General features: G+C 48.9%; 1 protein-coding gene across 1 annotated transcript in view; it reads left to right on the top strand.

Annotated features, from left to right (window-relative positions):
• LOC121591924 (polycomb group protein Psc) overlaps positions 1–24,337 on the top strand; it is a 32,442-nt gene extending 8,105 nt beyond the window's left edge. The window contains exons 3-5 of the mRNA XM_041913013.1: positions 15,760–15,960; positions 18,753–18,966; positions 19,102–24,337. Of these exons, the coding sequence (XP_041768947.1) occupies positions 15,760–15,960; positions 18,753–18,966; positions 19,102–23,391 (4,705 nt within the window). The 3' untranslated portion in view covers positions 23,392–24,337. The remainder of the gene's footprint in view (positions 1–15,759; positions 15,961–18,752; positions 18,967–19,101) is intronic.
• The last annotated feature ends 1,967 nt before the right edge of the window (positions 24,338–26,304 follow it).

Raw genomic sequence — 26,304 nt, 5'->3', positions numbered from 1 at the left:
TTTTGTTCTTGGTTGGTCCATAGCAGTTTTTCAAAGACTCTCTAAGCTGCAGATCTGTACGTGATTTATCTTATGGATGCTGTATTATTATTGAGTTATGTATAATAATAAGCAATTTTGTTACAGAAAACTGAAAATCTTCTAAAAAGTATCAAAAAGTATTGTTTAAAGCTATTGCACGCCTCCAACCGTTTGTATATATGGCAATTTAACTGAGGTGAGGCATCGTGCTTCCACAGCATCGTGTCAAGCGCTTGGTCTATCACATGTAAGGTACCGGATTGAAATCCCGGTGGGAACCAATAAAACCTCAAATTTAATTTGCCTACAAATATGCGGCGATAAGCACCATTGATATCAGTTTGAGTTGCTGTTTGCTTACAAAGACGGGCTTATTAGATTTAATGCCATAGGGGTGTGGTATGCTCAAAAAGAAGACATAAAAGAAGAATGATGTGTCTGTATTATCAATTATTCCTTTGGGAACACTTTCTAACGATGAAAAGAAATTTCATTTCAACAGCCATTTGTATGCATAACTTTCAACACACAACTTCACCCCAATTGACCAACCGAAATAAGTATGACCACCGAAAAGTTTAAGCCTGCTGCACCAAATATTATATCCTCATTCCACCTTCTACCAAAACACTCCACACCCATCCATGCGAGCAAAATCGTACCCTTGGGGATGGTGGCGCATACCTCAGAAGCTAGCTAGCTTTTAACCGCCATATTTTTATTAACCTCAGGTTAAAATGCAATTCTGGAACTGTATATTATTTCCCGCTCCCTCCCAACCTTTAAACCTTTGCCTGGAAAGGAACTAAGCTTAAAATATCCATACCATTCTAATGGCCTTTTTGCGGTGCGGTTTTCCCGTCGTCCATGGCAATGGCGTAATACTTATCTGCCTCTGTTCCTTCTCGTTCGTTTTATGTTAAAGTTACAAGCAAGAAAACCAAACCAAAAAACTTGCTGTCCAAGGAAGGGTGTGTGCGTGTGCGTGGCGTTAAGAGGAGTCAGTGTGTTGCATCCGGTCCGACATTCTGTCAAGGATTAAGGCTTCAGGGGTTTTTTTGCTTCGCTTCCCAATTCGCCACTGCAAAGGAATTATGAGCGAAAATAATCTACAAAATCACCCTTGTGCGAGAGGCGCGCACTTTCATCATCGTCTCGAGCACACAGGGGTTTCATTTTTCGTCCTTAATTTTTTCTTACCTAACGTTTTGGGAGCAGAGCAGCCAAAAAAAAAAAAAACAACCCCGGGCCAATAAGACAGGGATCTCCGACCGGCCGGAAGAACTGATAATAGGCATACGGATAGGTTCCGCGGGCGGGAGGAACAAGGGCGAAGAACAATTTTTCTTACATTTCAATACTTCATCATTCTTCCGTTTTACGAGCCCAATTCCCCGTGCTTCTTACGGCCGCCTTTCTGGGCACGGGAAGATATGGTACGTGTGTCATGTTTGTTCGACCAAGAGCTCCGTTTTGGAGAGCATTTCAATGCCTTTCTCCCTTTCAATGCCTTTTCTGTAGGTTTTTTTTTTTATTGAAATGCAAGTTCCAGCTCGTCGTCTGTTTCGCTCGCTTACCTAATATTCCTTCCAGGCGTACATAAGGCGTAACGGGGATGATGTATATATGGGAAGAGAGGATATGCCATATATTCGCCTTTTTTTGCTTGTATTTTCTTGCTTTCGTAACCGCTCCTGCCTGCCCTGAAGAGAAGTCGGAACTGTTTTCTAGTGGACTTATCTAATCCCTACTCATCCCACAGCTGTGGTAGGGGACACATAACGGGGCCACAGGAGTCGGTCCAGTAGGAGGGATTTTGGGGGAATCGCACTGAACCCCGGAGTTCGGTGTCTTTTAGCCAGCAGCTTAAGTCTTACGTCGCTTGTGGTTGGCTTGTACAGCGTACAGACACGGCGCTAGACTTCTGGAGAGTTAGCCTTCCCAGGAACGGCGCATGTGAGTCCACAACCGCGGCACTAAAGCTCTGTGGACCGCGTGCGGTGGTTCCAACCGAGACTTGTTTTTGGTCCTTGGAATCCAAAGAAATAACAAAATCCTGCACCCTTGCCGAAAAAGACCGAACAAAAAAACACTCTCCATCCCCAGTTCGTCGTGTGTGGGGTGAAGAGGAGGAGTACTCTGCTGGCCTGTGTCTTGTCTCGGTGTGGCTCTTGTTTTTTCCCCGTCTGTTTGACCAAACACACGTAACAAAAAATCGGGGGTCCGTTTTATGTCCTGTTTTTGCGGCGTTTCCTGTTTTTCTCGCGAGCCTTTGGCGTCGTGTCTCTCTAAATCGTGTGTCTGTTAGTGTGTGTGTGTGTGTGTCTCGCTAAACAAAAGGATTCTTCACTATCCCACCACCAGAAGAAGCCAAATGGACAGCAGTGTGGGGTTGTTCTAAGTTTAATCGGGGAAATGTTTTTTGGGAGTCGAATGCTTGCTTCCTGCCGCATACAAACATACAAACTTCACCAAAATAGTGATGGGGAAAATGAAGATTTCGTCGGAATCGATTCCGGCTAGCTCCGAAGTTTTCTGGAATCGATTCCGGATAGTAGGTTCGGAATCAGTTTCCGGAATCGATTTCGGAACAAATTTCGGATTTCGGCTCCGGAATCGGCTTCGGAATCGGCTTCGGAATCGGCTCCGGAATTAGTTCCGGAATTGGCTACGGAATCGGAATTGGATCCGGATTTGATTCCGGAATCGGCTCCGGAATCGGAATCGGCTCCGGAATCGGAATTGGCTCCGGAATCAGAATCAGCTTCGGAATAGGAATCGGTTCCGTAATTGGCTCCGGAAGCAAAACCGGTTCCGACATCGGAATTGACTCCGAAATCAGAGTTGGCTTCGAAACGGAGTCGATTTCGGCATCTTCATAGGAATAGGCGTTTGGGTCCAATGATGCTATGTGTTGATAGCGGCAAAGGATCAAAATTTACTTGTAAATGATCTATTCACATGGAGATTCGCGGACTTATTTCGCTTCCCACACTTCTTATTTCAATTCAAACCATTCCATTTCTGGAGTCAAGTTCTGATTACGGAGCCGATTCCGATCCTGGAATGGATTCCGGAGCCGATTCCGATCCTGGAATCGATTCCGGTTTCGGCTCCGGAATCGGCTCCGGATTCAACTCCGGAATCGGCTCCGAAACCAACTCCGGAATCGGCTCCGGAATCGACTCCGGAATCGAAATCGATTCCAGCATCGGAATCGCCTCCGGAATTGATTACAAACACGGAATCGGAATCGGGTAGGTCCGATTCCGAGCTCCCACCACTACACCAAAAGGCAGATAGTGGTGTAGTGGTCAGAAAATTGAAATCCACCGTCAAACAACGCCTTAGCCAAACACTCAACTCTGCAGACCGGTATTGCTTTCTAACGACGACCATAGCACCTACTAGGCAAGCCTTTATTTCGTCCTATTTGTTTTTGCTCCTGTTCCTTCTGCTTGCTCACAAAGGTGCAGAGCGCACTCGTTGAATATTATGTTGTAAACATCGCAATTGTAGAGCCTGCAAGGGAGGAGGGAACGGGACGGAACACGGGTGGTTACAATTGTGCAATCCCGCCGGAATCTTTTCTGTGCAACCCCGCCGGAGCAACCTTCTCTGGCAAAACGCAAAAACTGTCAAAAACAGAATTCCTCATCTGGTTAATACCCCATACCGCCATCATCAACTGTGGCAGAAGGGCGCTAGAAGGGAAGGAAAGGGTAGTTATGCGAGCACACGGGAAGGAGGGGAACGAAATCTTCTTCCATCATGAAGTGAAATAAATTGCAAAAATATACCGCCTTTTACTACACATAAACAGGGGGGGGCACTGTAGGATGAACGAGGAGGAAAGACGTAGTGTGCTGCCTTTCCTTTCCTCTTCAATCACGTGTCTAGCCGGCTTAAACATCGGGTTGTTTATGCCCTATTCTGGAAAGGTTGTAACCGTGTGTGTATGTGTGTGTGCGTGTGCGTGTGTATTCCATCATTATCATTGCTATTATGTTCCCTACACATAATGGTTTTGCCGCCGCTCTCGTTCTGTCTCTCTCCCTCTCTCTCTGTTGGGAAGGGCAAAAAGCGAAGGGACGTCAAAATCGGGCCAGGACCACGGCATTTGACAGGTCCGGGTGTGTGGGGTGTGGTAAATAAAAGTGAGCCGGGATCGGGAAAAATACATAAGAGAAAACTAAAATCGAGAACCACGGGCGCTTTTCCATCAACGGGAACGGAACAAACACACACACACACACACATACATTCCTCCTGAACAAATATGTGTTGTTGAGGGTCGGGCTTCAGTTAACGGAATTGAAATAAACCGGGACGCTGTCTGTGTGTGTGTGTGGTGTTGAAACGTGATTAAATGTGGCATATGTAAAAAAGAAAAGACAAATGCGATCGTTCCTTACCACACCGCTACGTCGTTTGCTTAGAAATAATTAATAACTTTTTGCGTTTCGATAGAGCAGCTGCGAAGGGAGTGGCGGAAAAATAGTTTTCCTTAATTTTCATCCCATTTCTAGCTCTTGTCTTCTCTATCCCCTTGCTATGTGACTTAATTTTGCGCCAAACGATCAAAAGCAGTCGAGATCCCCTTTAGCAGCCGCCTGTATTGTGTTGTATCTGCCCTTTTTGGTTCTTCTTGGCTCGTTATGATCGTTGTGGCATCTTGTGTGCCTGTGCTCACGGTAGCTGACTGTTGTGTCAGATGTTTGTGTCTGTGTGTAGCTACAACAGCACAGAACAGAAGCGCATAAGAAGGCCGTGTTTTTGTCCTTAAATTTGAGGAAAAAAAAGGGACCGAAACGAAGGAAACGAACCCCGAACAAAAGAAGACGCGATAAAAATCGCGCTTTTAACGAACCTTGTAGCCCCGCTGCTTGCATTAGTGTGTTGTGTTGGCTGGGTGAGATGTGTCACACACGTGCACACTCACATTTACACACAGGCCCCGTACAAGATTTCTGTGCTTCTTCCCTGTTCTCGTGAGGTTTCTTCCACTGATTGTCAGCCGACAGCCCTTGACGATCGCTCTTTCCCGCTCTGTTTCGCTTGCTGTGTACGATCAGTAGATCGAGTATTGTTTTTCTCTCTCTCCCTCTCTCTTTCTCTCTTTTGAAGTTTTTTTTGTTTCTCTTGAACCGGTGTGTCGAGGGCTGTTGTGTGCACCGCTGCTCCTCTCGCCTCTGCTACTCTACTCCCAGGCGGCGGTCGCGGAGACCTTTTCCTCGTGCCCTTTTCCAGCTGTGCGCGTCGCCACCGCAGCGGAACGAGCAAACCATTTGCGCCTGTGTGTGTGTGTGTGTGTGTGTGTAGGACGACAAACATTTGTCAATCGATCGGCCTCTGGACCGATCGACCCGCCCGATACGCATGGCCAGAGGCGGCCGTTACACTCTCCAAGTACGGAAGGTTGTCCCAGCTTATGGGAGGAGGGTTGTTTTTTGTTCTTCTTTTGTTTTGTGGCATAGAAGGGAATTAAAAATTAACGAATGCTTTCTCGGTAGGTATTATAAATGGAGAAAATTAAGGAAAAAGGAATTAGAAAAATTAAAAAATAACATTTCTAAATGTCCCATTTATTGTTATTAATAGATTTTTGTTGATAAATCATAGCAATAATAAATAATAGATAATAGAAAGTTGGTAGATAAATAAAGATAAATATTTTTAAGAAATACATTAATTATGTGTGAAGTTAAACAAATTGAAGAAATATTTCAAAATACACGACTTAATATCAAAAACTACTTAATAACTTACACAAACTGCTAATGGAAGTATTACCAATAAAGATTTTACAACCATTCCCGTAACGTTATGGACGTGCTAATGTCGCCAAGTCTGTTTTATCCTCGATTGCCCGTTCCATCGTATTTAAATAGCAAATATTTTGTAAATAAAAGCAGTTTTGTTTGAGCTTCTTCCAAATCAATTACGTGCACGGATTTTTCGGACCTCAACGCAGCGTGGAATTCAAGCCAAATCCTAACCCTCCCTATTAATTGGATTACGAAAGAGTGGAATGAATTATGAGCTGACAAATGTTACGGCACCCGAAAACACCGTCGCTCGGGCGGATTAAAATAATTAACTGGCCTAAAATGAGCTGTGAAACTCTGCGCTTTGCGCTGTATTTATGAACAAACCATAAAAAACACGTTCCTCTTCTCTCTCTCTCTCTCTCTCTCTCTCTCACACACACACACACACATCCAAGTGTGTAAGAACTCGTAAGTTTCTTCGCCTCGGAATGTAAATGAATCCCAAAAAGGGGTTGTTTCGAAAAGAAGCCCTTCCGTCGGGCAAGAAAGATTAAGACCCGCGTGTACCGGAGGACTCTCGATTAGTGAGGTCACCAAGGGGTCCAAGGGGTCTCTGCTACTAGCCCCTCTCAAACCATAAGGCACAGACACACACACTGGCAGAGACAAACGGTTTTGACAAAAGCAAATTGAATTCATTCAAAAATGCTTGCGTTCCGTGGGGTCCCGAGGATTTGCACTAACACACCAAAAGCGGTGCATTGGCAAAAACACATTGCCAGTCCCTTTAAGACCCCTTGGAAAGGCTTTGTGGCTTTGTGCTGTGCTCCGTGCAGCAGCAGTAGGTAGGAAAGGGATGCCAAAGTTGACAACTCATTCAATCATGCATTAATCATGATCCCTTCATCGAATTCCGCCGAAGAGAGGTAGTAAGTAAGTTCCGTTCTTTTCCACCACAGCTCTTGCGCCGCCGGATGGATTTTGGTGTGTGTGTCTGTTGTTTTTGTATGCACCGCGTCTGCATCTTTTTTAATGTGGAAAACTAAAAGAAGGACAAACAAAAAAACAACAGCTCACCGATTGATTGAAAGCGGTTCATTTTTGACAGGGCTTTTCCAGTGTTTGAGGGATATGAAAAATTACACTCGACTGGCGCCTTTTTTTTTTGGTGTGGAGAGGAGCAGCTTGTGTATATTCTTTTTTAGTCAAAAAAGCAATTTTTGGCCTCCCAATTTCATCCTAAATGAAGGCTCGAAAAAATACCACAAAAAAATGGCAACAGTGAGTGCGCGAAAAAAGCGCCAACAAACACACATCACCACGTAATCATAATGAAACAGTCGGTGTGTAGTTCGGTACGCAGCCTGCTGCCTCCATTATTAATATCCTGCTGAAATATTCCCTGTGTGTTATGATGAACATACATAAATAGTCCGCAATGGGGTTGGAGCGCGTTTTTTTTTGTTTCGTTTTGTTTATTTCTTTCCATTTGGCTTTTCCGCGATCAGCGCCTGTTTGAAAATTGCCTTGTTGCGCTTTCGACATTTTGAGCAAATTCAGGGGGGGGGGGGGGGGGTGGCGGCAGACAGAGACCGCCCGGTTATTTTTGGGTTATTTTTCTTCATTTTTGTGTGTGTGTGTCCTCCACAGCGAAAGCAAAACTCAAAACACAAGATTATATTTAAAACAGGCCAACAGAAAAATAGTAAAAAATGCGACTACTGATTCGTCCTTAAATTTCATCCCGTGCTGCCTGCCTGCTGCTGATGTGGAGGTGGAGAACAACACGATGCTTTGGGGTCCCGTGCAGGGATGGAACGGGGCGGAAGGACTGGAAGAGCTGATTGGTTGAGCGAGTCCTGCCAATAGACTCCAGCGTGCGAGGAGGAGAGTGCCTGCTTTTTTGGACACCGTGTTTGTCGGGTGGTGGGTTCAACGAGTGTGTGTGTGTGTGTGTGTGTGTGTGTGTGTGTGTGTGTGTGTGTGTCGCGCCCCGGAGGCCTCCAGTTTGTCCGGTTTTATCCGGTTTCATTGAAAGGCGTGCGCGCGCGCGCTCCCTTTGTCGCAGCCAGCCGCTTTCGTCGCTTGTGTTCCACCGTGCACTTTAATCGCATCGGAAATCGCACATCCATCCGGATCGGATGCGGCCAAACACACACAGACACACAGAGACATAAACACAAGGTGCACTCTGTGGGGAGAAGGGGTTCAGGGCAAAACGGAAAAAATAACATCGAAAATACCGAAACGAAATACGGATGATGCTCTTTCACCAATCGTCGTCACACGGGCGGACCCAAGGACAGGAGACATGAAGAACCCGGAGGAAGTTTTGCAGTGTGATGCTGCTGCTGCTGCCGTGAGAAGGGGTAATAGCCATCAGTATCGGAGGCACTGTGGCACAGAGTCCAGAGAGCATAATCATGTTTCAATTGCGCCCGCAATACGATTCCGATTCTGTCTCTTCTCCAAAAACCCTCCCGCGCGCGCGCCATAGCAACTCGCCCATCGACATTTTGCGGATTACCTTCATCTCTCTTGTCCGAGAGGTTCGAGTTTCTGCCTCCAACGCCCTTTAACGTCCCGCCCACACTGGGCTCTCTATTGGATTTCATTCACAATCCCCCTAGAAACCGACGCGCGGGGGAAATGAAATCGAAAATCCAAATCTCCTTCTCTTCAACTCTCTCCCTCCCTTTACTCGCTCTCTCTTTTTGGGGATGCGATTGGGAAACAACAATAAAAAAAAAAACACACAACAACAACGAAAAATGCCCCCATCCTTCCCTACCCAAAAGAGACGTCCCCATTCCGGGCCGGGCATAAAACACACGGTTTGTGCGCTTGCAAAAACGAATCGTCGGAGCCGGAGTCTCCCGCTTCCTGTGTGCACTTGTTGTTTTTTTTTTCTTCTCAATGTTTTATTTGTGCAGTTTGCCTATCTACGCCTGCCTCCACTCACACTCTCGCGCTCTCTTACGGTGTGACCTCCCGATTCTCAATCTTTCGCTGCGTCTCCCGTCCCTTTTCGCGAATTCCTTCCCAAAACGCGACCGACCCGTCCACCAGCGACGAGAACTATTTTGGGAATGTTTTGTTAGTGTGTGACTCTCCCTCCTTCTCTCTCTCTCTGTGTTCGGAAAGGAGTTAGGGATTGTCAGGAGAAAAAAAACCTCTTCGGAAAGGTGGTACGCTGGTGTGCACAATGCACAATTGCATTTTATGGTTAAACTGGCTGTGCGCGCTGCTGCACCGAGTACAGGCGCGCTCGCTTTCTCCTGCTTAGTCTAGAGACAACAGCCAACAACCGTCGTCCGGCTGACCGACGAGACCTCCCCGGCCCGGCGTAGGTTGCAGACAAAAAATCAATAAAACTCAACCCTCTGCCTGCGTCCTTCCGCTGGCCGACGAACGGATTGTGCACGGATGGTGTTCTCTCTGTTGGTGCCGTTTGCTGGGGGGAAAAGGGCGGCAGCTTAAGGAGAGGGTTTTAGTGCGAAACCCATACCCTCTGGTGCCTTTTGGTTCACAAAAAAGAAAGATCATGAAGCTTGACGGTGACCGGCTGCAAGACACTTGGAGCACTCGAAACGCTTACCACAACCCAACACAGCGCTCTGTGCTGCTCCATATGGTTAGGGGTTTGTGTTTGGATTCGATTTCCGCTCTCCTAGACAGCAGCATCGTTCTATGTTCTATTTCTGTGACTGTAGGCATACCGCAACCCTCGCAGAAAGGAATACAAAACACGCACAGGCATACAAATCCGCTCATCATAACCGATCACTTGATCTCGCAGAGCTGACGGTGGGGAGGGAATTTCGGTATACGTGTTTATGGGCATGTTTTGGTCATAATAACACATCATGTGGCTTGAGATTCGCTTGTGCTCGCACGCTCAGCAAGGGGTTTACTGTGCGGTTAAAGCATGTATGCGTCGATCGTTGATGATCTTAACCGGTGACTGGTTGTAAATCCAGAGTCGCTCCAACAACGTTGGGTTTTACTGCTATCGCTTTTTTATATTGAATATTTGCATGATTTGAGAGCATCGGAATTAGCGGTGTGGCTCTCTGGAGCGTACCGACGACTCCAATTAAACTTCGACTATTGGGACTCGGATACAGACTACGACAAAATCGGAACCACTAGTTCCGCTCCGACTCTGGGTGACTCCTGGCGCCTCTGGATGATTCTGGATGACTCTAAATGACTCTGAATGACTCTGGATGACACTGGATGACTCTGGATGACTCTGGATAACTCTGAATGACTCTGGATGACTCTGGATGTCTCTGGATGACTCTTGATGACTCTGGATGACACTGGATGACTCTGGACGACTCTGGACGATCTTCGGGCGACTCCAACTCCGGATGACTCCAACTCCAGACGACTCCAACTCCGGACGACTCCAAATCCGGACAACTCCAACTCTGGTCAACTCCAACTCCGGACGACTCCAACTCCGGTCAACTCCAACTCCGGTCAACTCCAATTCAGGCCGTCTCCGGACGACTGCGTATGACTGCAACTCTGGACGACTCCAGGCTACTCCGGATGACTCCGGACGACTCCGGGCGATTCTGGACGGCTCCGGATAATGCTGGGCGGACCAACCTTCCAGAGTAGGTTCAGAAATTTTCAGAGTCGGATCGGAGTCAACTCCGGATTTTTGCTCAACTTCACCCATCACTAATCAAAACACACGAAAAAGAACGGATTAAACATACGTCAGATTTATGACTTGTGGTGTGTTTCTGTGGGGGTGTGTGTGTGGAGTATCGTTGTTATTTGACTCTTAATGTCTGACTCCCGCTAAATAAAAATAAAAGAAAAAAAACTCCTTGAACAAAAATATCCTCACATAAGGGTAATAAAGGAGATGAGAGTGTTGGTGCAAGAAATTCGTGACTCCTCATCCTTTCCCATACTTGGCGTGTGTGGTCATAAAAATGAAACGGCTTGATCCTGGTCATTTTTAATTGGGCTGACCTCCCCATCATATCAAGCCTTTCTCAGACGGGTGCGTTGGAGATTGGAATTTATATCCTGTTCGAGTAAGGTTTTATTACTCTTCTTCCAAAAACAGCAAACGAAAAGGATTTACTTTTTTTGAACGAAAAGCCTGGATTTTGAGGTCATGTAAGGCGCTTTACTGGCGCTTGTGTAACGCACGTGGCTGGCATGTGGATTACAACAAGGATGTCAAGAAGTAAAATGTTTTAAATACATCTCTGAAAAAGAACACACACAAAAAAGCGAAAGATATGATGCTGGCATGTTGTTGCTATTAAACTTAATCCCTCCCGTCCTTTGTTACGCGTCGCATTAAAGTTCATTAGAAAGGAAAATAGAAAATTATATCCCATCCCAGCGTTGGACGGTGGTGCTTTATTATGTGTGCTATGCGTCCCCCACAACACAACCCATTTCTATGCAAATTTTAAGCGAAACGGGCTTAAAAAGCGTGGTCACACAATGACAGCGAGGGGAGGTTTGAAACATTTCGTAAAACAATAACAGTTCCCCATTCTTATCCCTTTTGGTAAGTGATGAGAAGAGAGGAGAGCATAGACTAACTCCTCACTGTGGTTTGTACATCATGCGATTCATCATTCTGCATTTTTTGTTGTAAGTTTTTTTTTGTGTTCTCCTCCGTTCTCTTTCAATGCTTGCGAAACCCACTTTTCATCTCCTCAGCTCGCAACCACTCCCAGACGCAACGGCTAATTGTCGGGAGACAGATCGCTTTATGTCACGGTAGTCTTCTGTGGCAGTTGGGGACTTGTGGAGTGTGTCCCGTCTGTGTCTACTACTCCCTGCTGTGCGCTGCTACCGTCAGGGAAGTTAGTAGCGGTCTTCCCCAGAATGGTTAGATGGTTAGTTGCAGTGGTGCTTCTGTTTCTACTGCTACTGCTGCTTTAGATTAATATTTTCCACCCGGATGGGACAAATTCGTGATAAAAGAAAGCGCTTCATCCCGTGCGAGACTTACCCAGACTTACACCAGAGCGCCGCGCTGTGGCCTAGAGTCTTCTCTTTGTTCCTGCAAGTTTCCTTTTTTTTGTGTGTGTAATTATCATTTTTAAAGAACCATTTTATGGCAGAGGTTTAGACGTAGAGTTAGTGCAGAGCATAAAAAAGAACTGCTCTCGATGATATCCAACAACGACGGACAAGGTCTTCTCCTAGTGAAGCTCTCTAAGCTCAGAATTCACTGTACTGTGGAGCGTGTGGAGTCTTTGGAGCTGAATGGTTCAGTTTTATATCACCAACCATGGACACAAACACACACACACAGGGCATCGTAACCTTTTATCCCAACCTCATCTCCACTGTTGTTATCACTGTATATCCTCGCAGCATGTCTCTGTTCCCAAAAAAAAAAAAAGAAACGAACAGGAACCAACCAACGACGCCAACCGTTTGTGTCATCGGGTTTTCGCGTGCTCTTCGTGTGTGCGAGCGCCATAAATTCCATCCCAACCTTACCGGACGAGACCCCCGGACAGAAGGTTATGAGTGTGAGACGCCTCTTTACACCTTCTGACACCTCGACCGCACCCCGATGGGCGACGGTTTTTTTTTTCGTCGGGTCCAGAGGGCACAGAAAAGGAACAAAAACCATCCCCCTCGAAGAACCGGTTTTTGGAGCGAGCGGGCAAACCTTGCGATCATAATTGGACGTGTGGATGAGGTGGCCATCGGGAGTTTCGGTGTATCCAAAACGAATGGAACGGTAGGTCCTTATCGCGAAAATGAAAATTAAAAACAAGGAAAACAAGAGAGCAACCAACATGGTATGGTCGTGTGGTGATCGTTTGGAGCTTGGTTGTCCCGGGGGTGAAATTTGTCCTCCTCCAAATGGGTGTGATGCTACTGCCGACGGACACATTCCGTGTGTGTGTGTGTGTGAGTGTGTTCCACAAAACCCATCATCATGTGTGTCAGAAGCTCCCGAAACCCATCCATCGCGCCGCGAAATAAATCGCTGATCAGCGAAAGACGACCACGACGACCATGTTTGGGCGCCAGCGTCGTGTCCTCCCTTGAGTCAGTAAATGAATGGATTGCATACGTGAATCCGCGCGCAGCCAGGTCATCCATCCAGCAGAGCGTCATCATTTGTCGCAAAAGGTCGGTCCTGTGCTCAAAGAAAGCTTACTCTTCTCTCTACCTATTGTGATGCTTGCAACTACTACGCGAGATGACACAATCTCATCTCGCCCATCCCAGCGAGAGCTTTGAGGCCGATAAATTTCTTCTATTTCCACTGGCTGCACGGCTGTCGTCTGCACTGGTTGGGATGAGTCCCACTGACAATGACAATGATAGGGAAATCCGTGCCGAATTTTCCGTACGTTTTCTCCATTCAAAAGCCTCGCGCTGGATGGGGGGGTTTTTAGAAATGAACGCACAAAAGAAGCCGCCAGCGCTCTCTCGATCTCGTCGCTCCCGGGGAACATGGCCAGTATGTTGCTGCTGCTGGTCGCCGTTTATGCTGTATCGCGGGGGTGGTTGTAGTAGGGTGGTGCGATGATGGATGAGTGTTCTAACATTCCCTTCCCAGGGCCATGCCGCCGGGCCGACAACGATGATGCGTATGATTGCGTTTTGACGTTACGTGGATAAATTTTTAATTGAACCATCCGACTGTGTGTGCGCCCTGGGGATGGGAAATAAGCAATAACCGTGCATTTTTTGTGTGTTCTTTGTAGGGTGTAGTCTTATACAGGGTTTACTGGGTCACTTTACAATGTTAGTTATTTTTGATAATTTTATGCTTTTTGCTTTATTTTACATAAATTTAAGGAATTGTAGCCGTCCTAACATATGTTTGCAGTACATTTTTGACACCTTCTGATTTCATTTACGTATTTTGAAGCAAGTTTTTATGATAAATTTGAAGAAGAAGAGTCATGTTTTACTTCAATTTACCGTTCAACTACTAAATCGACTCATTTACTACATTGTGTATGCTTGAAAGTCTCCTCTAAACTGGTTCATTTACTTTCCGTTTTAGTTTAGTTTAATGAAACGTTTGCATAGTTATAAGTATACATAACTATTTTTAGAAGACAGAAAGATGAAGTTTTTTGAGTTAATTTACCAAATGTCAACTTTTGTAAAATATTTATTTTTTCCCCATTTCTGTTTTTGTGGTCGAAATCTCAACAATAGCACGTGATCATATATTCATGTTTTGCGCTGTTGTTTTGCAATCCTCTTGGGACGTGTCAAAACTCATATTCGATGGGGTAAAAACTTATTTTAGGGCAGTACGAGTGCATATCATTAGCAATAATGCACTTCGTGGGCGATAGATAGCGCAGCTCATGTATCGACAAACCCTGCATCAGTCGTTTTACTGTTGCAAAAGGGGTTTACTCATTTTTTGTCTCTATGTAGCATATCATAAAACAGCACAGACAGCAGTGATTTATTAGTCTGATGGCTTTACGCTTGAATTTGAATGGTAAAATCAAATTTAAAAGCCAATTAAAATGTACAATTCGGAAATGATACTATCCTGGGATCTGCTCTTACCTTCTGCAAATTGCAGCTGCAAGTATCCTAATTTTGTGCTTATCTTATTTTACAGCGATCATTCTAATTTTGCTTCAAAATTAAACAATTTCCCCCTCCCGTTCCTGCTTACTGTCGGCTTTTCTTTTTTTTACGCAAATGATTCAAACTTTTCGACTTAAAACTCAAACCCCGACACCGGAATACAATCCTGCCCTGCCCTGCCCTGTGTGTCTTTGAAGTCCTTCGCCTTGAAGCAAAAAGCGCCCTTTGGCGCATCTTTTCTGCAGTCCAACGCGAGCGAAGTCCTATTTAATTTGTCCGAAAGTTGTACTGCAGGGACATGAAACCCGCTGTTTATGAGGTCTGTTTTAATGTGGGTTTGCAATTTTCGGCGCTCCTCTGTGCCTGTCTGGGGAGTGTGTTTGTGGAAGAGAAGATGCTTTATCCTGACGGCGCTTGCTGGCTTGCTTCCTAAATGCAATCACGACGACGACCTTTCCTTGGTGGCAGTAAGAAAGTAAGAAGCGAGAGCGAAAAAAGCCAAATCCTTCCAACCGGAACGCAACACTTTCGCTCTGCACCTCCTGCTAGTTGGCCACCCTTTCTGTCCCCTAGTGAAGGAGATTGTTGACGTTCGGATGGTTTTTAGTGCTCCCCACTGTCTCATTATTCCACTACTGTAATTAGTTTCTTTGGGTTTTGCAGGAGCGCTCCCTCTCTCTCTCGGTCTTGTTTCTGCCCAAAATCGTTTGGCAGTGTCTGTCCGGATGACTTCTTTTGCTCTTTTTTCCTTCTTCTTTTTGCACCATGTTTGCACTGTGGACGAAGAACCACGACGTTTACAGAGCTGTGGGTTTGGGGCTTTCGCCTTCCATTCAATCCCAGGTCATGTTAGTTTCTGGTCAGTTCGGTTCCCTTTTTTCCCTGTTCCTCTACTTCTCCTGGGATAGTGGACTGGAAGCAACGGTGGGGCGAAGTGTGTAGTGTTTGGAAATGGGTTGGAAAAACTTCTTAATTTCGTTCCTTCCGTATTTCGCCTTCCCGAAATAAGCTGACGGGGAAGCTATTCCCGAAACCCCGAAAGGTGTGTAGCGTCGGTCTCATTTATCTCTCTTTGGTGCGCTGTGTTTTTGTGTGTGTGTTGGAAGCGTCGGGATAAATTCGTTTCCATTTCATTCCAATGCCAAAGCCACGATCAGAGCAGAGCTCCTTCTTGCGAGACATTCCACAAACGCTTTCAAAGACGACCAAAATCATCATCTTCATCCGTCCGTGTGTCAACCGCATCACGCGTCATCACCCTCGCTGAGATTGAAAATGTCCTCCTCCTCCTCCTCCTCTCGCTTCTTAACACCCACCCAACGACAGTTTTCACCAGTCTCATTTAACTGTGTTTTTTCATCTTCCTTTCTTCCCGCTCTCTCTCTACTTTCAGACCGGATGCAACGCTGCAGGCGATCGTGTACAAGCTGGTGCCGCGGCTGTACGAAAATGAGCTGCGCCGGCGGCGTGCCTTCTACCGGCTGCACCCGGAAATGGCCACCGTCGCGACGCCGGAGCAGCGCGGCGAGGACACCGAGTATCTCATCTTCAGCCCGAACGAGAAGATCTCACTATCGCTCGAGTACGCGGAAAAGTAAGTGCCCTCAGCGCCACCAAACTTTCATGCCCTTTTGCCTTTGCTCTGGATGCTGTGCATGCAACCGTCGATATTGTGATACACACATACATACAGACAAGCAAGCAAAATCCCCCCAAGGAAGGGAAGCGGCAAGATCGTCAAAACAGCTTGAGAATCAATTTTCATCTCATTAATTTTTGTGTTTGTGCAACCCGAGGAGAGAGACGGAGCATCATTACCGCGTCTTGTTGTCGCACGCCGTTCCGCTTTCGTGGGTTTTGGCTTCCAATGTCTCCTTCCTTGTGCGGAGGAGAGGAGATAATTGCATTCTGGCGGGACTGAGGAATAGCATTTCTACGTCGTACGTGTGTGAGTGTTTTGATTTTCGTACGTGTCCTCCATCTGGCGCGGAGTAGTGAGCTGATGTAGCAAGAAAGGATCTATTTATGATTTTAGGATCCATCGCTCGCTCTCTCCCTCGTTGCTGTATCAAAATATAATCTACGGATCCCTGATCTTTGATACACCCCCGCAAGAAGGAGAAAAAGATGGAAAAAGATACGCTTACGGAGGGTTTTTGTCTGTTGTTGTTGCGGTGGGTGATTTAATTGTTTATTTAATTCGCCCACTGTAGTGTGCAGCAGGGTCGTCTGCTCTTCTTCGCTTGTTTTTGGTTGGAACAGTTTGGGAGCGACGACAAACATTCTCCTGCTTCTTCAGCAAAATGATAAAGATGTCGAATAATTCATGAGGGATTGTCAATTGGAGGCAAAAAAAAATATTGGAAAAAACTGGAAAGAAAGAAACGATTCCTCGCGCGTCACCCTAACAACACGCCCTTGGTGGTGGTCGGATTGTTTGATTATTTTGATTACGTCTCTCGCAATTGAGCTTGCATGATCAGCGGCGGATGTAACGTTACCGATGATTTTTGAAGACTTTGTATCGCTTCCCTTTCTCCCTGTTCAATTTTCAACACACGGAATTTCGAATCGATATTTTAGAGCACAATTTGAGCGGTGTTGAAACCACCCTCCTCAGTTGGTAAGGAAAGGACTAGTGATGGGAAAAATTAAGTTTTTGTTGGAATCGATTCTGGCTAGGTCCGCAGTTTTCTGGAATCGATTCCGGATAGTAGGTCCGGAATCAGTTTTCGGAATCGATTCCGGAATCGGCTCCAGAATTGGAATCAACTCTGGAATTGGTTCCGGAATCGTCTCCAGAATCGGAATCGGCTCCAGAATCGGCTCCGGAATCAGAATCGGTTCCGGAATCGAAATCGGTTCTGGAATCGGTTCTGGAATCGAAATTGGCTCCTAAATTAGAATCGGATTCAAACGGAGTCAGTTTCGGCTTCGTCATAAAAATAGACGTTTGGGTTCAATCATACTACGTATTGTTTGGAATTCAAGAACTAATTCACATTCCGGAGCTAATTCTAATTCTGGAGTTCATTATGATTCCGTTATCGGGGCGATTCAATTGTAGTAATTGCGATTCCCAGGTCAATTCCGATTCCTGAGCCGATTCTGATCACGGAATCGATTCCAGAACCGACTCGGGAATCAGCTCCGGATTCAACTTCGGAATCGGCTCCGGAGTCAACTTCGGAATCGGCTTCGGAGTCAACTTCGGAATCGGCTCTGGAGTCAACTCTGGAATCGGCTCTGAAGTCAATTCCGGAATAGGCTCCAGAATCGGCTTCGGAATTGGCGCCGGAATCGGCTCCAGAATCGAATCCGAAATCGACTCCGTAATCGGAACCTGAATCCGCTGAACACGGAATCGGGTAGGTCCGATTCCGAACTCCCACCACTAGAAAAGACATCACAGACAAACACAGACAATCAAAACCCATTTTCCTTTCCCTTTTCGCTTACGGCGGGTGTGTGTGGGTTTCCTTATCGGACCAAATGATTCTGGAAGCTCTCGTTAGCTGCCATTTCCTTGGGGTCGTTTTGCTTGGGAAGAAGAATTCACACGACGACGCTCTCTCTGTGGCTCTGTCTCGAGCTGCCTTGGTCCGTTGATCGCTTGGTTGTGTTGTTCTTTGTAGTGTGGCAGACGTTCCTCCCCAAAGACTCCCACCAGACACACGCCCTGGCGGACGCTAGACGCGCTGGACGTGTCTTCAACACGGTATTTTCCTTAATTTGAGTTTCCTCTTCACGTTCGGTAAATACCAATGAATCACTCCGAGCTCCGAGGCTGGGAGCTGGGACCACCGACCAGGAGGAGGGCGGACTATACCGACAATAACTATTAGCCACCTCCGACGTCCCCCTCGGTTCGGTTGTTGCTTCCCGCCTTCAGGAAACCTTCTTCCAACGAAGATAAACCTTTCCCGGCATGAACATTTACAGAAAATTTTCTCACCCGTGTGTGTGTAGAGAGAAAGGGATGTGTTTGGATGGGGACGGAGTAGGAGGTAGTACGTGCAAAATTCCCGTCCCGAGGTTTTGCTTGCTTAAAGCGGCTCGCCGATGCTCTCCCCAGACATCTTACCGCATCCCGCCGAAGCACCTCCAAAAGCATATCATCCAAAGGAATGTCTGGAAAACGCGAAAATTATTGCCAACGATAATTTATACCGCCAGCTTCCTTCTTAGTAGTTGAGGAAGCTCAGAGGGAAGAAGCCGAGAGAGAGAGTGAGAGAGGAAGGAAATTAGAAATAGCATCTCTGCTTACCAACTGGTCTGAAAGTTCTGCTTTGGCGGGCGGGAGAAAATTGTCCACAAATTCGCCAACAATTATATTAAGAGAATGTCCTTAACGTATCTCTCTCTCTTCGTTTTGTCGTTGTGCAGGGAGCTGGCGGAAGACAACGAGGAGCTGCTGAAGGCCAAGTATCTGCTCTGCCCGGCGGTGTTTTCGATCGCGCTGCTGAAGAAGTTTATCATCTACAAGTACGGCATCTCGGAGCGCCAGTTCTGCGTGGAGATTATGTACAAGGTGAAGACGATCATCCTGCCCGACTACTACACGCTGATGGACGTGGCGTACATCTACACCTGGAAGCGGGTAAGTGTTTTCATTTTTTGTTCTTGTGTTCATTTTTGTTTAATATCCTTTTGTCCCTTTTCAATGTGAAAATGTCATCATTTTGCCAACCGTTTTTCGTTTCCTTCTTGTCCCCCTTTCTGTTTGCGCTCGCAGGATGCACCGATGAAGTATTACTATCGCATTCGCACGACGGAATCGAACCCGGTGGAGCTGCCCGAGGTAGCGCTGCGCCGTTCGCCTAGTCTGGTCACTGCCCTGCCAGCGCAGCGACCGTCCGTGGACGAGGAGGACGATAAGGAGAATCGGGTGCGGCTCGATCGGATCGTATCGGAGGCGACATCGAACGAAAGTGACAGCAATAGCAGTAGCAGTAGCAGTAGCAGTAGCAACACCATCGCCAACACTACTCCCCGCGCCGATGCGCCCAAACCGCCGACGGCAGCGCAAGTGACGCCCGCGCCAGAATCGCCCGCCACCCCGACGCAACCGCGCAAGAACGAATCAATCAAGCTCAAGATTGGGCTGAACAAGAACACGTACGTGAGCATCCTGCAGAGCCCACAGCCGGACGAACCGAGTACCCATTCGTCGTCTTCGTCGTCGTCGTCCTCTTCCTCCGCCAGCTCGCCGGGAAGCGAAGGTGCCAAATCGTCGTCGTCCCACAAGTCGGAAAAGTCGAAGCGCAAGCGCAAGGACGCGCTTGCAACGCTGCAGCAGATGGAGGAGAACTCGCGCGAGCTCAAGTTCAAGATCGAGCAGATGAAGGATACCGGGCTGGTCGGCAGCAAGAGCAAGAGCGGCAAGAGCAGCGCCAAGCACCACCAGCATCAGCAGCTGGCCCTCGTCCCCTACAAGGTGGAGCTGAGCGCCGGCCCTACCCAGTCGTCGGCGGTGCCCGAGCCCGAGCGCTCCGACTCGAAGCGACTGCACAGCGCCAAGAACGGTTCGAACAGCAGCGCGTCGGGTTCGTCGCCTGCCTACTGCAAGCTAAAGATAAAGAAGAGCAGCCCCGAGGACGGCAAGCAGCAGCAGCAGCAGCACCACCACCACCACCATCCGATTGTGCTGAAGATCGACCAGCGCAGCCCCGAGATGGCGACGGCGACGCTGAAGTTTGGCATGCCGCGCAAGTCGGAGAAAAGCATGACGCCTTCCCCGCCTCCGCTGCCGCCATCTCCACCGACACCGCCCTCCCCAAAGCAGAAGTTTGCCGACGAGAAGTCCCAGTTCCTGAACTCGTTCCAGCTGACCCCGATAAGGTCGTCGGAACAGTCGTCGTCTCCTTCGAAAACGTCTGCCGCCACTACTGCGACGACGACGACACCCCCGGCTGCGGTGGAAAGTGTTGCGCCGGCTGGAAAGAAGTCCCCCACTTCCACCCCCAGTGTCCCACCGGTGGCTGCTCCAACGAATAACACGTCACCACCAGCCTCCAACGGCACGGGCACGACGACCAAGCGCAAGGCAAAGGACGCGTCCTCGGGCGGTGGTGTGCCCCGTTCCGGTCCCAAGAAGCCAAAGCTCTCCAACGACGAGATCAAGGCGATCGTGGAGAAAACGGTGGCAGAGAACATTCGCTCCCCATCGGAACACATCGTGCCGCCGATCTTTCTCAAACCGAAGCCACCAACAACGACAGCAGCGGCAGCGTCAGGCCAACCGTCACCACCGCTGCCCTCTGCTTCTGCGCCGACCAAAGCGAAAGACCCCTCGCCCAAGCGTGACTCGCCGCGGCCATTCGTGTTCAAAACACCTCCACCGCCGCCGCCGCCCCCGATCGTGTCGGCCAACAACATCCCGGCGGTGAAACCCTCCCAGCAGGTACTACCAGCCCCCGTCCCGCAGAAACCGGCGCCCGTCCCGATCCGACCGGCGCTCACCACCGCCCCGAAACCAGCCGTTCCTCAGGTCCCGCAAACGCACATCCGCAAGCCGACGGCACCGACCAAACTGCCGACCTCCGCTGCCGGAACTGCCGGTGTAAAGAGTGCCAGCCCGCCCGCCCAACAGCCCCTCAGCAATGGTTCCCAACAGCAACAGGCCTCGAACGCGACCACCCACAGTGTGGCGGCCGGTGCCAACAGGCAGCAGAAGGGGCTCGAGCTGAAGCGTGCCCAGAGCAACCCGTCGATCAACATTCCACCACCACAGAGCAGTGCCCCGCCCGTAACTGTGCCGCGGGACACCGAGATCAGCAAGCTGCGGCCGGAGGATCTAAAGAAGAACCAGAAGGTGTACGGACCTCAACCAGTGCCAGAACAGCAGCAGCAGCCGCCGAAGCCCAACACGACGACGGAAGCGACGGGCGCCAGTTTTGCCGTACCGGGACCGAAAGCCGCCCCCAAGCCGTCCGCATCCGCAGCGGCGGCGCCCACTGGCAATGCCACAAAATCTTCCGGCTCGGCCCAAGCAGGCCAGGGGACGAAGGCACGCCCGGTGAACTATCTGAACTACGCGCTGCTAAACAGCAAGGCGGCCGCGGCCGGGTCCCGCACGCCCATCCCCTCCTACTCGTCCAGCTCGCCGAGCTACTCGCCCGACTCGCCCCAGTACAGCCCGAACCTGAACTTCTCCTCCAAGCAGTTCAAGTACGCGAACCCGCTCGCCTACAACAGCCACCTGCAGAACATGCTGAACGATCGCAGGACGGGCAGCACCTCGCCGCCCGGCTCCATCACCAGCACCATCCCAGCCTCATCGCCTTCGCCCCCGCAAGACCGACCGGCTGCGGCGACGACGACTCCCAACGCGTCCGGCAACAAGCGACCCGCCTCAGCGCTCAGTCCCACCGCGGACGACAAAAAGCAACAGCCGCCGGAGAAGCAGCCGGCCCTACTGTCGGCCGCCCCCAATCCGGCCGACAAGTTCCCGTCGGGCATACCGGACGGGCTGTCGGTGACGCTGGCGACCGACGACGACGATGCGGCCCGCATCAAGAACGTCAACAAGCAGCTGAAGAACAACTTCATCGAGATACGGGCCCTGCCGGAGGTGCCGATTACGGAGGTGAAGCTGCCGCTGCCGTTGCCGACCAGCAGCACAACTACGACGGCGTCGAAGCCGGGCCGCCGGACGCCACCGGGAAAGGGGGCGGCTGCCGCCGGCTCGCCGGCCACTTTGTCCGGATCGCCGATGCCACGCAAATCGAGCTCACCGAGCATTCCGGCACCGACCTACAGTGTGGCGGCCAGTGCGCCGCCCAAAACGAGTGTGTCCTCGGCGGCGCCAGCGCCCGCCAACCGCCCAGCTGATGCGCTGCAGCGCAAAATTATCGATTTGATCGACAAACCTGCACCTTCGTCGTCGGCGAAAACGTCATCAAAGCCGCCCCCCAGCATGCCACCGGTGTCGCGTCCCAGCACACCGAAGGGTGGAGGCTCGGGCAGCTTTCCCGCGATGAACAACGGTAACAAGTTTAAGCTGCCGAACGCGACCGTGAACGAGAACGGAACGCTCAAGCTGAACAACTATCGGGAAGTTGATTTAATTCCGAAGGGGGCTGCTGCCAGCGGGCCAAAGTCGGCCCCGTCGCCGCCCTCGGGAGCGTCTTCCCGCGCGATGCCACCGCCGACGTCATCCGCCAGCTCCAAGTCGATCGTGCCGATCGCACCGAAACCCTCCTCCTCGCAGCTGCAATCGTTCGCCAACGGGCGGATGGCAATGTCGCCACCGATCCAGCGCTCCCCGACCGCCACCAGCGGCTACCAGCAGCCGAAATCGAAGACGCCGCCCTCCCAACTGCCCTCCATGGCCAGCATGGGCCCGATGTTTGACATCCAGATGAAGTCGGCCATAGCGGCGGCTGCGGCCAGCGGTGGTACCACACCGTCGAAGAAACCGCCCACCTCCTCCACCACGCTCACCTCCGCCACCGTGCCGCGGCGCAAGATCGTCCCCACCAGCAACTCGACCTCGCTCGTGCCGGTCAAAACGTCACCCGTGGCGGCATCGCCCAGTACCGCCGCTGGTGGTGCCGGCTCGAAGCTGCTCGGCAGCAACTACTCCGACTACATCACGCTACACCCGCAAGGGCCCGTTTCCTCCTCAGCGCCGCCTTCGCGGCCGCTGTTCGGCACGCCGCACCAGCAGCAGCACGCCGCCCTCACGCAGATACTGAGCGAAAACTTTGCCCGCCAGTGCTTCAACAATCTGCCCTTCCCGTACCTGCTGCAGCAGTTCGCGCACCATCAGCCGGGCGCCACGGGCATGGGCTCGCGCGGTCTCGGCTCGGACTCGGTCACCATTACGGCGTCGCCGATGGGAGCGGCGCGTGGTGCCGTGTCGCAGAACTCGCTCACCGTCACTGCCATCCCGCCCGGCCAGCAGGGTGGCGGTGGGGGAGGTAGCGGGGCAAGAGGTTCAGGAGGAGGTGGTGGACTGAACGGTCCGCGGGGCGGTATTGGGGGCGGTGGTCCAAATCCGGCCTCACGCAACTCCTCCTGAGTGGTGCTGATCGAGCTGTAGAGTGCTTGTGGATGATGCGGGTTTCCGCGCAGTGCCAGGGCAGGTGGGAAGCAAATGGGGCGGCTTTGCTGGCTCATTTTCTTCCTCCTTTCGTGCACACATCATCAAACAGACAAGCTGCTCTACAGCCATCGGGCTACAGTGCCAGTTTACAGGGGTGTGTGTTTGTTTCTATAGTAACAGACACACACAACGAAGCCTTTCAAAGGACACTTGGATGAAACGAGAAGAGGCGTGTGTTGTATTTCGCACATGTGCGAAAGAGAAACGATCAGGAGGATCAATTCCCAGTGGAATTGTCACCCCCAAAAAACAACTGTTAGAAGTAAGCTTTTAAGATGTATAAGAATGCATAGTTGTCGTTGTTAAATGTGTGTGTTACACTGTGAATGTTGATTACCACCCTTACACTTTAAAGCCTTTCACACCCACCTACCTGCGCGCGATGTGTCTGTAGTCTATAGTTTGGGCAATATTTTACTTTTTTTTTTTGAAATTTTGAAGCTAAAACAAAACAGGCACTGTAAATAATAGCAATGTTAAGGAGACACATACCTGTTTGTTGCCCTGAAAAAAAAAGGACAAAGCTAATAGCTCTCTTGCTCCATCTCGACACTAGGTCGATGTTTTCCTATGTGTAAGCCAGTACTTTTCGTTTCAGCACGCGTCCTTCCTTAATATTCCTTTAAAAAGTCGCTCGTGTTATAGTGCTGCGCGAATTTTATCGCTGTGCCGTTCTATGTGTCTACGTTCGGTAAAGAGCTATGTTAGTAGAAACTGCTGCAACGAAGCGTGCGTGCGCCTTGTGTCACTAAATCATATCTCGCGGCGCCTAGAGTGGCCTATAGCAATTCATACACGAGAAACACCGCAGTAGAAGAAAGGTCAAAAGCGGTCGCCTTTATCGCGTACGAAAAGGCACAAGGAAAAGAAATAGTAGCAATAAGAAGAAATAGCAGCAGCAAAAGAAAAAAAATGTAACATAAGCATTGCGAAGGACAGTGGAAAAGTGTGAACTATTAAGTGTTTAATTTAAGCAAAATGAAGTACGAAAACGCAAAACCTACACAAACGTATAGCAGAGATAATCGAATTGAATTGTAAAAAAAAAACAAACACGAAACGTATCAGGAACGCGAGGGAACGCAAAACAATCAATGAAGTAATATGCTTTTTTTTGCTTAGCAATAAGCCATAGCCGGTAAGAGGTAGGCCGCCCTTCTTTGTTACGATTTTAGTTGCATTTTTATTAATATTATTATTTTAACAATATTTATTACTCAATGTTATAAAAAGTATGTAACGAAATAAGTTTCCAAAAGAAACAGAACCCTGATCTATAGGAGTGAACTGTATCAATAATCGTCCTTGAAGGGGAAGAATGGCATTTAACCTTGCTTTTGCTTCTTCTTCTTCTTCTTCTTCTTCTTCTTCTTCTTGTTGCAGCAAGAAGAAGCCTTGTTGTGTTTTACGATTCATTGTTGACCGGCCATTCCGGGCGCATTTAGAGCAGGTAGCCGGAGGAATTATATGATTATTTATGACGAATGCAAGTCATCCATTTCACTCTCTCTCTCTCTCTCCCTATATTGGGCATATTCTTATTCGCAAAAGAAACACACAAAGAAGGTGTGAACGCAGCAGCTTCGGGGTTCTAGGTTTAAAAGCTCGCTTATGTTTTTCGCAACAACAAAAAAAAAGAGAAAGAAAGGAAAGTAATGTTAGTAGAAGAGATGCAAAAGGGAAACGGATTCGGAATCCTAAATGCCGTCAAAATCGATTTCATTGTATACTATTAATGCGCATAAGTTTTGTATACCATTAAACAACATATACACGTGGTTTTGTACTGTGTGTGTGTGACTGTGACTGTATGTGTGTGTGTATTTTAGCATAATCTCTCACAAGAACAAGTGAGTGTCACCCATAATCTACACAAATAAGTCGTACGCGCCCCCATCCAGTACCCGGCAGGAGATATGGGCTTTTTAGCAGCAGAGTGTAAATTAATGTAAATATAGCTCATACACGTAATAATACACCCCTCCCTTTCCCGCCCCCCAAACCCCGCGAAATCTCTTGTGTAAGTACTGGCGCACCCTTTACTGCGCACAGCAAAGTCAGCAAATAAATGCACATATTATTATTATTATTAAAAATGAAATGTAAAGCGCGTTTTGTTCTATCGCCCGAAGGAAAGAAAGCTTTTGTTTTTTTTTTTTGTGCTGTAGAATAGTCATTTTCATTTCAGCCCAGTTTTCAAGACAGGTAGAGGAGGCGAAGAAAGAGCGGGCACAGTAGTGACCAACCGTTAATTGCCCCTAGGAAAGTAAGGATTTTTGCAGTCTTTGGAGAGAGCAAGGTCTCATCAAGATACTCCACAGCTCTAGCGCTCGTTTTTCCATTCTTTTGAGTGTTCTCTCTCTCCTTCTCTCTCCTTCTTCTCTCTTCCACTAGCTGTTTTTGCTTTAATCATTTGGCTTGTGTTTTCTGTGCCTGTGCGAATGTGCAGAAATGTGGTGTGCGGCCCGTGGGCGGTTTCGGTTGAAGGACGCGCGTGCGAGTAACATCTCTTCCTGCCATCCATCCCTTTTGGCCCGCTTTGCGCGACACAAACCGACCAAATAACGGGTTTCCATTTCACGTTGCACCCCTCGCTCTCTCTCTCTCTCTCTCTCTCTCCGTCTCTCGCACACACGCCCGAGGGGCCCCTCGGGTAGCTGCGGGTATTTTCGCACCAGCCTTTTTATATGATGCACCAACAGCTCGCTTCTTTTCATCTTTTGCAACATCGGTAGCAGCATTATGCTGAATGCGTTCTCCGCTTCTCATTCCCTTTTCCCGTTGTGTGTGTGTGTGTGTGTGCTGCTTGCTGTGCGGGGGGGGGGGGGG

Source organism: Anopheles merus, chromosome 2L (assembly GCF_017562075.2).
Source record: "Anopheles merus strain MAF chromosome 2L, AmerM5.1, whole genome shotgun sequence".
Lineage (NCBI taxonomy): Eukaryota > Metazoa > Arthropoda > Insecta > Diptera > Culicidae > Anopheles > Anopheles merus.
This window is presented reverse-complemented; position numbering and strand designations above follow the sequence as displayed.